Here is a 13,435-nt window from a genome sequence, read left to right as displayed (position 1 = left end):
CTGAAGCTTTCACTTTTGTGAATGCAGTCATCCAGCAGGAACCAAAACCTCAGCTACCACCAAACAGCAAGTAGAAGCAAACACTTCCAAGAAGCATCCTACTTCTTAGGTGTTTAGAGTCTCAGTTACATTAAATCAACGCATTTCTTGTCTGGTAATGCGCATGCAAATTTACACTGAAACAAAGGCTGCAACAACCAACTTCCAAGAAATTACGCACAAATTTCAATTTGCTTTTTGAAAGGAAAGTTTAGGCAGGCATCTAAAGATAACAACGGACACTAGAGGAAAAGTTGCCTTGTATCCACTGGAAAAGTTTCCTCCCAGAACAAAAGTGCTCATCAGGCTCGGTGAGCTTAACTGACCCGCTCTCAACCTGTACCAAGGAAGCTTTTAAATCCTCAGAAACCTTACGTTAAACTGTAACTTGTGGAAAAAAATAAAAAAAATATATATATATATAGTCCAAACTGCTAGTGGCTTTATTTTGCACACCATAGTAACAAAGAAAATAACAAAACCTCCAATAGATGAGATTTTGCAGGTAAGTGAACAGATTTAGTACTGAACCGGTTTAATATTTTAGATCTGCACAAGCAAAACCTTTGGATCCATACTTAGCAGCTGACCTGCTCTGTGTTGACTCACCAAACCATACCCTCTTCATCTAGATCCTCCAAAAGCCCAGACTACACCGGTCAGATCAGTGGGGCAGGCAACACGGCTGGCGTTGCAGGGACAGCGGACACACAGGTCAGAGTAACAAGTGCAAAATGAATCCATCAAATGTTTTCAAACAAATCTGAGCAGGCACGGCATGTTTCTACCAGAAGAGAAATGCCACGGATGTGCAATGCACAGTGGTGAGCAACTATTGTGAGACTTAAAACCAGACGTATTGCGTAAATACTGCAGAGAGCAGTATTAATTCAGCAGTATTAACTCAGGATTACTGAAAGCAAGTCAGGCAACATCACATAAAAATCACCTGTGTTTGTTTCCAGGAAATAAGTACTGCTGAAGTATGTGAGTAAATTTACTCCCCAGGAGGAAAATCTAGCACTAGTGTCAAGCATTAAACCCTAGCTATCAAATTCTAAGGAAAAAAAAAAAAACAGATTTTGGAAAGATCACATTTCTAAAAGATACTAAAAGCTGTAACAGGTCTTAAGTTCCATACATAATTAAGGTAACAGATTAATGTATCATCTCCAATTTGTTGGATTTATTTCCCAACTTTAATAAGAAATTCTACTGCAGGGAGATAGGAAGGGGTACCACACTGGCTAGCAGAATCCTGCACCTATGGCCAGCAGATGGAGAAATACCTGCTTCTCCTTCTCCCACACCCCTACCCTAAAGGGAGATGCTTATGGACACAGGAAAAGAAGGATAAATCAGTTTTGGCTGTTCTAAGGCTTACTGAAAATATATCTTTTATTTTTTTTTTGCTGGGAATTTTATATGTTACCGTCATAAGGGTATGTACCTTGATCGGTACAAGCAGATTGTTATTAATTAAATTATAAACTTGTAATAATTTATTAACTGCATGGAAACCTTTGAAACAAATAGTTGAAACTAGGTACAAAATTCAATCTAGTGTTGAGTAACAGCCACCTTAATATTTTTAACTTGTAAATTCAGAATCATCTTCCTTACCATATGTAGTTTGCAGATAGTTCTGTCTGGTTTTATTCGACTCACTGAGCTGCTTGCAGTGCATGGGACAGATCAAGCTCTTGCAGAAAGAAGTGTCACATCAGCTCAGAACGGAAAGCAGAGGCCAAAAGCAATGTTTGTACAAAAGCAGAGGTTTTTTTCCTGTTTTCTTCAGATTTTTGCACACAGCTGTTGATTGAGAAACTGTATTTGCGAAAAGCCAGAAAATGTATTCAACTGAAAGTCTCTAACAGAGGGGCACTGAGCCGTGACTCCAGCTTCAGAGGCATCATTTGAAATCAGCGAGGTTTGTTCTCGGTTCACCACCAAAGGTTCATGAAACCAGAACAAAATCTGAGCCCCCCTCCTCAGTATGTGGATCGTACACTCTACGAGCACTTCTTCAAGGCAGCACCACCAGCATTCAAGCTGCCAACTAGCAGAAATCTTTCAAAAGCACGAGGGGGGAAATATTCTTACAACACTACAACCACTTCCTCCTACCTCTGGTTTTGCACAGATTTTGCTCCTGAAAGCGACTAACCAGTCAGTGTATGTTTTCAGAACTATTTTGATGAAACAATTAACAGAAAACAGCAACAGCCTATCAAAGCCATTAATCTATCCTTCAGGAATTTATCAGTACAAGAACCATAAAATGATTGGAGGCTAACCAAATTTTGTTTCAAGAACACACACTCTGGAGTTGTCACATACATCTTTTTTCCCTTTCAAACCCTCATTCACTACACCAGTCAGCTGTTAAATCTGCAACGGTTTGAACAGTTCTCCTTTCAATACTGTCATACGTCAAATATCTACAAAGTTTTAAAATATTTTAAGGAACTGACCTTCCTATCTACTGACCCTGGCCTTAGCATTACTTGCACAACTATGCCAGTTCAGCTATTTGTTATACAAGTAAAAGATTTATTTAAAGAATGCAGTTAAAACAGTAATTTAATCAGATTTTCAACCTTGAGGGATTCTCTGGATTATTTCTATAGGATTCCCAAGGGTAATCAAGACTATAGCTGATGTGTATTTAAGACAGCACTGCTGCCAGAAAACACAAACAAAAAGCAAATCACGTTCACTTCCCTCTCCCCCCCCAGACATTTGTTTGTCTTCATGCTATCTGCCAGTACAATGCCAACACACGTTTTTATACTGACAGACAGAAAAACAAACTATAGAATGGATTCAACAGAAAAAAACAAATCAGCAGAAAGTTATTTTTGAGCTGGAACCCAGCTTAGGGAACGACTTTACAACTCTTGTGACAAGGCAGAAATGATCTATTTGGAGGCTTTTCTTTTAAATATCATCGGTGCCTCCAGCTACAGCCTGAAAAAAAGGCAGTGCATCAGGAGACTTGCATCTGCTATACCTCCAAAAGAAATATTGATGGATTCACAAATCAAAGAATATTGAGGGAATAAAAAGTCCTTTGTCAAACTAATCCAAAATGGGATAGTCATTTATTTCATATCTTGCTCTTTTGAAAACAAAAACAAACAAACCAAAACCAAACAAAAACAAACAAAATACCAACCACTTACTGATACTAGACAATCGTTTCTTTGAGCAAAACCATGCAAAGACAATCAATATTTGGATGACAAGTCCAGGTCATATTCTCTGGAATATACCACTCATAAACAAATGCAATTATAAGTAAATTTGAGCAATTTTTCCTCTTTCAGAAGAGGAATGTACAAACACAAACTACTGAAGAAAATGGAAAAAGCAAACAATTTGGCATTGTAAAAAAATGTAACTGCAATTGAATTAATTTGTTTCTGATGTATGTAATCAAAACATATTTAGGTTAACATCCACTCATTTTACCAAAAAGAAAAACATACTAATTTAGGTGCAATACAATTGTGCACTAACTCTGAATGTTCATGGCGCATCAAGAGTACTTTTCTGCAGTCTGTTTTATGCTACTATGAAGAGAAGACTAAATACAACCGTGCAGGGACACACCTATGAGGCAGATCTACTTTTCTGGGTCTCTCTCTAAGGAAAAGTTCAGCTGCCTCAGAAGTTATTACCTTGCAGCCTTCCCCAGCTCCACTGCCAAAGGTTAAGTGGCTCTTGGACCTACTGGAGAAAGTTCCTGCATGTACAACTTTTTGATTGCAATTGGCTAAGGAGTCTGCAAGAGGTGATGAGAAGGTAAAAGCACATCAGTTAACCATAAATCCCTCCTATCAGCAAAGCTGTTTCCAGGTTGCATGTTTACGAGCCAGGTAGAAACATCTCGGCGCACCCCACCCATGCATTGCGCTCATCGGGAAGGGCCAGTTTCAGGCTCAAAACCATTCAGCTGCGAGTACACAAGCAGACTAAAGACAACAATACTGCTTCTGACTGAAACTGGCTCAGAAGGAACAGAGTATCGATCTTATGTACCCTATAAAGCCTTTATTTCAAAATACATGTGTACGTACACAGAATCATAGAGGAAATCAGGTCATTTCCCCACAGACATAAGGCTCCCAAACCTGCTACCATTCCAGATTGATGTTGCTTACTTATCACTGTCTTAAAAACTAACATTCCTGAGTTATTCTAAAACTGAAGGTGCAGCTGAAAGAGAGAGTACCCCACTACCTTCCCAGTGCTCACATCAGTACTGGTGAGGAACGTGGTCACCTGGGACCTGATGCGAGTTCCCCCTCCAGCCCTACCCTGCAGACCACACAGCCCCATGAGCAGAAGACGCCTGCCTGCAGCAGGACTCCTTCTTTGGCAGCGAGTCTTTCACTACCTTGAGTTCAACAGGACACACACCCTCAGGTACAGGAATGCATTCAGGTATCCAGAGAATGGTGTAACAAGTACTTTACAGATGTGTGTAGAAAAGGTCGATAAAGCATTCTGAAGTAAATGCTAACTGCAGGGCTTTCTTGGTGGTAAAGGCACAAAGCAGAAAACATGGTTTGATTTCTTGATCCCAAGCTGAACTTTCAGGACGGGTGGTTAAAAAAAAGAAATCTTTAATCTGTGAACTGGAAGTCATTGAAATAACAGAGAACATAGTAAGTTATACAGAATAAATGGGTAATGCATATGTAGGGATACCTAACCATAGGAAGTAAGGAAATTTAGGAACTGGTATTTATTGAACTGGTAAAAACCAGAATGAAAGTGACTGCAGTATCCAGAATTATGACGTGCCCATTCACTAGTCATCAGTGAGTGTTTCTATTTCTGCAGCTGAGCACAAAATGACTTTGCACCTTGGACCCTTACTTAGACTACCCTCACTAATTCAGCTCGATCAAACAGCTGACATCTGAACAGCCATTAAAGACCAACCATAAAGGCACTTTTATTTCTCCATCATATTCCAGATACAGAAAAGATTTTGAATTGATATGAATCAAAACTGCTGTACAGTTTATAGCTGGTTCATGCTGAGGGGTACAAAATCCCAGAGCTGGAGACCTAAGCTCTTTCTGAGCAGTGCTGGAAATTCAGATTTAAGAAGCAGAAGTTTCCCATGCCGTGCTCACGTACCTGTGCGCCTTCACAAACAGGGAAGTGCAGGACAGGCCCACCGAGCTGTTATTTGCCATAAACCTCTTCCAATTTCTGACAGGTTAAGCGTGCACATGTTTTATGCGGACTGATAACCCGATATGCAGACCGAGTGCCAGCACTCGTTTCCACGCTGCCAAAACTTAGCTGTGCACGCACGGGCCCAACCAGCCTCCTCATCTAAGGGCATATCCTCAAAAAAAACAAGCTGCACTGTCAAAACACTTGTAGAAATTTTTGTTCCAGCCGCAGGCTAGCAGCCAGCGGCCACCAGGGAGAAGCCACACAACGCCTCTCGCCACTCCCAGCGCCTCGCTTCAAAACTTCGCGTCCAGAAGCCGGGAGCCCCCGGCGGGGACAAGGAGGGGCGGCGGGGGGCGACCCGCGGCTGAGGTAACGAGCCCGGGGCGGGGGCAGGACCGGGGCGAGGGCTGCACCGGGCGGAGGCATGACCGGGAGCGGGCACTGAGGCGGCCGGGACACCTCGGCGAGACTCGGGACCCCGCAGAGGCAGCGGGGCGAGGCCCCTCGGGGGGACAGGAGGAGCCGCCGCCGCCACCCGCGGCCGCCACCGCCGCCCGGGGCCGCTCCGCCACCGGCCCCCCCCGTCCCGCCCCAGGGCCGCCCCCGGCCGCCCCCACCGATCAATCTCCCCGCACGGCCCCGCCATTGGCCGCTCCCGCCGCCTCCTCCTTCCCCATTGGCCGAGCCGGGCGCTCGCCCCGCCCCGCGTCCCCCTCCCCGCCCCCCCACCCCCCTGCCACCCTGCTCCTCCAGGCGGGCTCGCCGGGCAGCCCTGCCCGCCGCTGCCCTCACCGTGTAGTAGGAGAGGAGCCCGGCGTTGTAGTCCAGCACGAACCAGCGGTACTGCCAGCCCTTCATCACATTGGTCCATTTGCTCAGCGGGCCCTCCATGATAGACGCCATCTTAGGCACCAAACCGCGCGCGCCCCGCCCGTGCGGTGAGGGGAGCAGGGCACAGGCACGGCGGCGGCCGGCAGGGGAGGGGCGGGGCACGCAGCGAGGGGGCGGGGACAAGGCCACGCTGCCCCCCCTCGGGGGCGGGGCTAACGGCTGCCGGGGGGGCGGGGCGCTGTGAGGAGGCGGCCCCGTGGGGGGGGGGCGGGGGTCTCCTCGTGGCTGTGGGGAGGCCGGCGGGAGGGAGAGTAGGACGCGACGCCCCCTGCTTCGGTCGCTGAGGAGGGCGTTTAACTGTCAGATAAAATACACGGCGCTGCTACGTGTTTATTGTGGTGGTGTGTTTGTGCCCCTCTGCCTGAGCAAAGCTCCCCTGTGCCCTTCAGGGCTCTGCAGTCAACGCCAAGCTTCAGGTCGTCCCCTGAAGGGGCTCCGTGTCCAGGGCATATAAAAACATTCAGGGCTTGAGGTGAAAATTGCAGTCTCGTTTGGCACTAAAGTAACCTTTTATGGGCAAGGCTCATTTAAATGGGACACAGCTTTCCTGCGGGCCGATCCAAGAATGTGGAATGAATTCCCCAGGAGCTATGGACAATCATAAATCTCTTGCTAAATGCAAGGCATGTTCTTTGGCATGGATCTGCTCGAACATAAATGCGTAACTTCACTTGTACTTCAGCACAAAAACTGCCAGGGCGCATTAGAGATACTCGTGTTCCTCCTTAAGGATAGACAGTATAGCAGCAGAAGTGGTGTTTGTTGTATGAACTTCTTTTATATATATATTTTTAAGCAAATATAAAACCTTCTTTTTTTTTCTGTTTTTAATATGAAGAGCCCTTTATAGTAGGGCTGAAGTGGATATAGTGTCTTACAATACTGGACCTGTTACTAAATTCAGATAATTTTAACAGAAAAATCACCACAGCTTCCCCCCTTGTGAAAAAGCGTCAGTCCAAGGCAGAGTATCTATGTTTGATTGTAGAAAATAAGAAATACTTCAGTATTTCTAGTTCATCCTCCCACTAGCATCACGTTACCTAGCAGTTTGTTTCCAAGTGGAGTTTATAGCATTGACTTTGCAATGCCCCTTGGAGTCACCTGGTGGTGTGTTTACGCATAGTGGTGCCGGTTTAATCTAGCTAATGTACAATTCAATCTTGAAGCCCAGTTTGTTCATTTTGATAACGGTCCTTTTTCAAGCTGCATATGACCTCAGTGGTCTGTTTTCTTCTTTAGTTTCACTGACTAAACAAAGCACGGCTGCCTAGAGATTATACCCAGGCAAGCAAAACAAAAAACATCAGATGGTGCCAGAACATTACTAGTACTACCATGTAAAGCTTTAGTTGGACTGGAGCTTTATTATCTCAGATCACAACTTTCACTGCATCGTACCACAAGTGTTGAAACTATGCAAAGAGCTTGTGCAAAAAAACTCTTGGCTTAACTGTGAAAGGGCTGTCTGTAGGCAGAATGCTCTCAATGAAAAATTTTCAACAGAAGAGCTTTCTGTTCACCTTGGTTTGCCAGAGGCTGAAACTGCTAAACTTCAGCATGCGCTGGAAATCTTACTTGTTCTTTGTTCTCTTTGACTTTTTTTGAGAGGAAGTGTGCCAAAGACTTGCCTTTACTTGAAGAAAAAAAAAAAAAGCGCATGTACTTTAGCTAGCTCTGCTTGACTAACAAAAGCCCTGCGGTAGATGGAGAAGTTGTTAGCAGGTGTTAAAGGGAATTCATCTCGAGATTTCTTTTGAAAGATGGCATGGATATTCTCTTTAGGCGATTTTGCAGAGATAGGCGAATCATTGTTTTTAGTAATAAAAAAAAAAAGAAAGAAATACATATGAAATTATAGCCTATCATTAGCATTCAGGATACAGTATTATATAGTTTTCTGAACTTTCTTGACGTGCCAGGGTGATGTGTCTCTGTATATCAAATTATTCCCCTACATATTGAGCATAAGGGTGTTGTTGAAGGGATTAGACTTAGTTTGCTCCTTCTGATCAAGACTCTAGATGTGCATTCAGTTTTGAGAGATCAGTGTAAGCATTCCAGTTAATTGTAAGCAATTAATAGAATGAAATCAGCCACAACTGTGATACAACTTGCCTTTATATGCTCAGTATATTACATCGTAATTACCAATAATTTTGAATAAAAAAATACTTGAAATAGAAGTTATTAAGTCACTTCCTTAACAGAAGAATTTAGTTTGCCCTAAAATGTTCTGTCTGTATTCAATTTGGAACAGTTACAAAGAGCTGTTATTTTTTGTAATTATAGACAGTTTTATCGTGATGTTCTCCATACTTTGCTAAACTTGAATTAGAGCAGTATGTCACTGTCTTTAACATTAAGTAGGGTGCTTACTGTCATCTGAGAGGATTACATATTACAGAGATCAACAGAGCCGGGCAGAAAGCAGCAGCTGTTACCTGGTGCTGCCCTTGTTCCACACACTGCTCCATCAGCTGCAAATCTTGTCCAGCCTCATTCTCTTGCCACACAGAGGCAAGTCATTTTGCTGTGGTGTCCCAGCCACAAGGCTCTACAATGCCCATTAAGTGGCCTCCGGAGTACTCAGACAGTCCCAGCAGGAATGTAGGGGGAAACCTCAGATATGCCCGATCCTTACTGTGTTTTCCGGGACTTCTCAACTTCCACCCTACTTTTTTCATTTGGTCTATTTTCTTTTCCTGTGTCGAAGCTTGTCCAATAAATTGCATCTGTTTGTTTTTTGATTTTGTTTTTTTGGTCATTGCAGTTTAGTTGTGTATGGTTTATAGTCAAGAGGAAATCACTGCTGATTTAGGATAAATACCAGTGGACCAGAGTAGAGGGACTAAGAAGCGGGAGTATACCGAAGGAAAGTCTGATGCTTTGAGGGCGAAAATGCTTTTCTATTGTAAATTTGCCTGAAATTACAGCTGAGCTAACTTTCAAGAACCTCAGTGCTGGCTGAAATTGTGTGGCTTGTGGGTTTCCTTAAGGGTGTCTGGGAGTGTGACTGGCAGTAGTGAAAGCAGCTCTAGCTTCTCCCAACAGCTGCAATTGCTTGGGGTTCTGCAGAACATAAGGAAGCCATTTGAGGGGAGAACAAATGACATTTTGTTTCCTTTTGCTTTACCACTTCAGGAATAGGCTGTTAGTTTCATTTTGTGTTTCTTACCCTATCAGGTCATGGTGTCAACTACTGATAACAGTCATTGTGATTAAGAAATTATGTTTTAGCCTGGTGGTGGATGACTCTTTTTCTGCTTGTTGGTAGCAGATAATGTCTTTTATTTGTACCATCAGGAAAAAAAAATCTTCATTTGATTTATTTGTTACAAATGCTCTAATAAGTTATGAGTAAGAAGAAGATGAAGCCTTCTGCATCATCTTCAGTCTCCTGCTACTGTCCTGTAAAGATATTTTCTGGTCCCTCTGCGCATATACCAGCTACACTAAGAATAGAAACAATGGCAGAGCCTGAACATTTTTTCTTATATTTCCTCAGAATTATGTTTGGTTCAGAAGACTAGGAAGAGTAATATAAATAGGAGAGAATCACCTTTACCTGACAAACAGTCATTCTTAAAAGAGGATAATTAAAGGAAATTAAGTGTGCCAATAAGGGCCATCGTAAGTAGATTTTCTTAATTGATTTATTATGCTGTTACTGTTTTTAATACAAGTGCTTATTAAAAAATCATCATTTAAAGTGTCAAGAAAATAGTAGCTGGTTCTTTGTCTTTCTAAGGCAAACATAGTTGTATCTTGGGCCTTTCTTGCCAATATCTATTTCTGTATGGTCCCAGCAAATAAAAGCTATTAGCAGTAAATTTTCCCAATCCTGTCCATTTTCTTCTAGTTTTTCTCTCATCCAAACGAATAAACTCCTCTATGTCAGAGTTGAGGACAGGTTGCTGAGGGCTAAGCAGACCTTTCTGACTCTTCTAAGTGACTACATGTTAGCATACAGCAGAAGAAATTAAATTACCATGGGTTGAATGGAATTAAAGTTCTCAGGCCTGAGAATCCCAGTTCTGTTTCTGCTTACAGCTTATAGCTGTGTTGGGTTTGAGTTTTCTCAAGAGAAGGACTCCTCTTTCAGAACATAATAAAGATCAGCCTCACTACTGTCCAGATGCTCTTCCCTTTGTGGCACATTTGGAGCTGCACTGGAGAGTTTTACGATATTGGAGCTGTTTCCTGAAAACACATGGAATGGGTTCAGCCAAAATATGGTACCATTTAAGAAAGGGCTGAAGATTATCTCTTGTATTTAAAGCAGTGATAGAGATGTTTCTGAAACAAAGATTTATTTTATTGTTAGTTTTTTAGTTGTCTCAGGTGGTGCTGTATGTCTGGGGGTCAATCCAGCAAAAAGGCAGCTACCTCACCTGTCTGGCCCCTACAGGACTAGGAAAAGTTTGTCAGCTGTTGCAGTATGTGTTAGAAACGGGTTGTGATGATACTCACTCAAGCAATTTGAGTGACTCACTTAATGACCAAATCCTATTATAAGGCCTGTAGAGGAACACATTTTAAGAGCATTAGAAATTCAAGCAGCTTTATAACAATAACATAACTTTAATTTTGTTCTGATCTCATAGAAGAGTAAATTCAGATTACAGTTGACAGTTTTGCAGGACAGTTTGACATAATGTTATCTGGGAGTTGCAAGAGATGTAAACTGACGTTTTAGGACTCAACATTTCTTCAAGAAGTACATTTCTGAACTTGTTGAGGGGCTTTGCCGTTTAGGAACGTGGGTATCTTCTGTACTCCTTTTATACAGAGGAGGGCAAAGAATTTCCCCCACATGTCCCTGACACGCTTGAGATCTTTCAGTGTTCAGAGATGGAGGCAATAGCAGTAATACAAATATAATACAGAAAGCACTTTCTAACAATCTGTAACTTAAATGCACTACAAATCTAGTCCAAAAGATTTCAAAGATTTGCATTGCCTTTATACTGAAGAAATATGAGCTATAAAATCTGGAAATCAATCTAGCAATTAGAAAAATGCTGGAATTAATTTTGCAGGGTGAATGATTCACTGTCATACTAGTATTATTTTATTATAAAACTTACAACAAATCATAATTTAGTCTTGAGAACAACAGGCCCAATATCTTTGCTGAGTACTCTCGTTTAGAGAGTTTAGAGTTCACAGCATGCTGAATCACATTTTATACTCCTAATGCATTGCTTAGATGGGTAATGTCTCAGCATTTGATTTAAGCATCTTATCATCTTGTGGGCAGAATTTATTTAAAATTTAATGCAGAAGTCCATGCTATTTTCTCAACCGCAAATAAGTGATTTCTACTTTAGTCTCCACAGAGACTTTGAGAAGATATAGAGGAATGCTGCTCCACTGGAATATTTACTTCCCTGCAGCCTCTGTATGCAGCCCACTGATACAAAAAAGCAAATAAGCATAATCTCTTTTCCCCAAGCTTTTCCACCATCACCTCTTTTCATAGCGTTTGGCCTATTAATATGTTTCAAATGAGGTTACTTGCTCCTTGTAGTCAATTTTGCAAATGTGCAATAGATGCATTGTCTGCTCACAAAGTTTAGGCTATTTGCAGAGGAGCTTGGTGCATAGCAAATTTAGCAAGGGAAAAGGTAAGAATTGATGTATTGCCCCTAATTATAAGCATTATATGCTATGATTATTTTCAGGAAGGAGTGTTTCTTTTTTCATTGTAATTATATTTATCATATTGTATATTCATTATATATATTTCATTTTTTATTAGTAATGGATACTGCAATATCAACGTTTGTAAAACTAGTATATATACATATACACATAGGTTCCAAAATTTATGCATATTATGAGGCTGTTATGAGCAGTATCCATGGTGTCTGGTACAAAGTCTTATTAAAATCTAGAGGAAAAACATCTTTTTTTTCTTCTCTCTCTCTTTTTATTATTATTATTTATTTTATTTTATTTTTTTGTCAAAGTAAATAGCAGAAATAATGTAGTAGACAAGTGTAAATCTGACTAGGGTAATTTTTAGAGTACTAGGTAGGAAATCGAAGGAGATGAAAAGGAAGATAAAAGAAAAGTCAAGGAGACCTAGGGCTGAGCAATCAATCATAAAACACAAGTATGTAGAAGGAGCACTACCCGATGAGTGCTTCTATTATTCATTTTATTCCATAGCTAGCAGTATTAAAGAGGTATCTGCTGAAACTAGGCTTCAGTTGTGTCAATTTAGAATCAATTCCTGGCTCCTTCTGCATTTCAGATCTGGAATTTAAGGCCAAATGGTTTTTCCTTATATCTAGAATCACTCCCAGTGATTTGTACATAGGAGGGGCCCTGTGTAGATCTAATCCCTCATCTAATGCTGTCCTGATTTTGGAATGTCAAGAAGATCTTTCTCTAGAGTTACTGTTTCTTGTACAAGGACTGGGAGACAAAGGTAACAAGGCTTATCCTACCAGAAAATTGGAGAAGTTTTTTTCTCTTATCTCAGAATGAAAATAATCCCTCTTGGTGCCTGCTTAAGGGATTTACTTCGTCCTTGTTCTGATGAAAGCAAAAATGCAGAAACAATTTGTTCATCTTACTCAACTTTCTCTGTTCTGTCAGAAATGGAGAAACGAGCAAAAAATTGATTTAGTAGGAAAAAAAAAAAAAAAGTAGCAACCAGAATTTGCAGAGTAAACTCAAATTGCTCCCCAAAAATCATGGTGCTGACACTTGGACCTCAAGTTTAGAGGTGAGATGGATGTTTTGCTATTTTGCAGCTGTCAGGAGACTACTTCAGCAGTGTGTGAACTAGCATACAAACATGCAGAAGGCAGCAGCAGCTGATCCCCAAATGAAGTGAGACATAGGCCCACAGCAGCATCTCCTGTAGCTTCACAAACTTTGTACCAGCAGGAGGAAAACCCAGGTTCAAAGAGCAGGGGGAAGCCCTAGCCCACCCTGTCTAGGTTTCCAACCCTAGTATTATGATAGCTAGACTAAAACAACCACTCACACCAATTAAACAGCTCCAGGTCAGGTATTTTTGATCTGCAAGTCACTGAAGATTTGGAAAGTACATCGGGACAGTCTCACTCCACGGTTATCTACTCCTACCATCTTCCATAACTGTCGCTACTGCTGGAGATGGGATACTGGTGATTTGGACATTTGTTCTGAGCTACTATTTCTGTTGTTAAATAATACTCTTATTTTCACAGTTAGTTAAGGGACTATAGATAACTTTCCAAGGAGGGTTGTTTTTTTGTTTGTTTGTCTTGTCCAGTAAAAGAGTGGAATTTCTGGGGGGATGTTTAAT

The 13,435-nt window shown here is 41.7% G+C and overlaps 2 protein-coding genes across 10 annotated transcripts in view; one reads left to right on the top strand and one right to left on the bottom strand.

Annotated features, from left to right (window-relative positions):
- The window catches only part of OSBPL9 (oxysterol binding protein like 9), a 62,622-nt gene extending 56,459 nt beyond the window's left edge, over nucleotides 1–6,163 (bottom strand). For both annotated transcript variants that reach the window (XM_035537762.2, XM_035537763.2), the window contains exon 1: nucleotides 6,031–6,163. In XM_035537762.2, the coding sequence (XP_035393655.1) occupies nucleotides 6,031–6,141 (111 nt within the window). In that variant the 5' untranslated portion in view covers nucleotides 6,142–6,163. The remainder of the gene's footprint in view (nucleotides 1–6,030) is intronic.
- EPS15 (epidermal growth factor receptor pathway substrate 15) overlaps nucleotides 5,982–13,435 on the top strand; it is a 68,199-nt gene continuing 60,745 nt past the window's right edge. For 3 of the 8 annotated variants that reach the window (XM_050712307.1, XM_050712299.1, XM_050712303.1), the window contains exon 1: nucleotides 5,982–6,078. The gene's annotated coding sequence lies outside the window, so the exon portion shown is untranslated. Of the gene's footprint in view, nucleotides 6,177–9,642; nucleotides 9,763–13,435 lie in introns of those variants that run through there. The other 5 variants (XM_035537750.2, XM_035537744.2, XM_035537751.2 and 2 more) reach the window with 3 other exon arrangements.

The sequence above is a fragment of the Cygnus atratus genome, chromosome 8 (assembly GCF_013377495.2).
Source record: "Cygnus atratus isolate AKBS03 ecotype Queensland, Australia chromosome 8, CAtr_DNAZoo_HiC_assembly, whole genome shotgun sequence".
NCBI lineage: Eukaryota > Metazoa > Chordata > Aves > Anseriformes > Anatidae > Cygnus > Cygnus atratus.
This window is presented reverse-complemented; position numbering and strand designations above follow the sequence as displayed.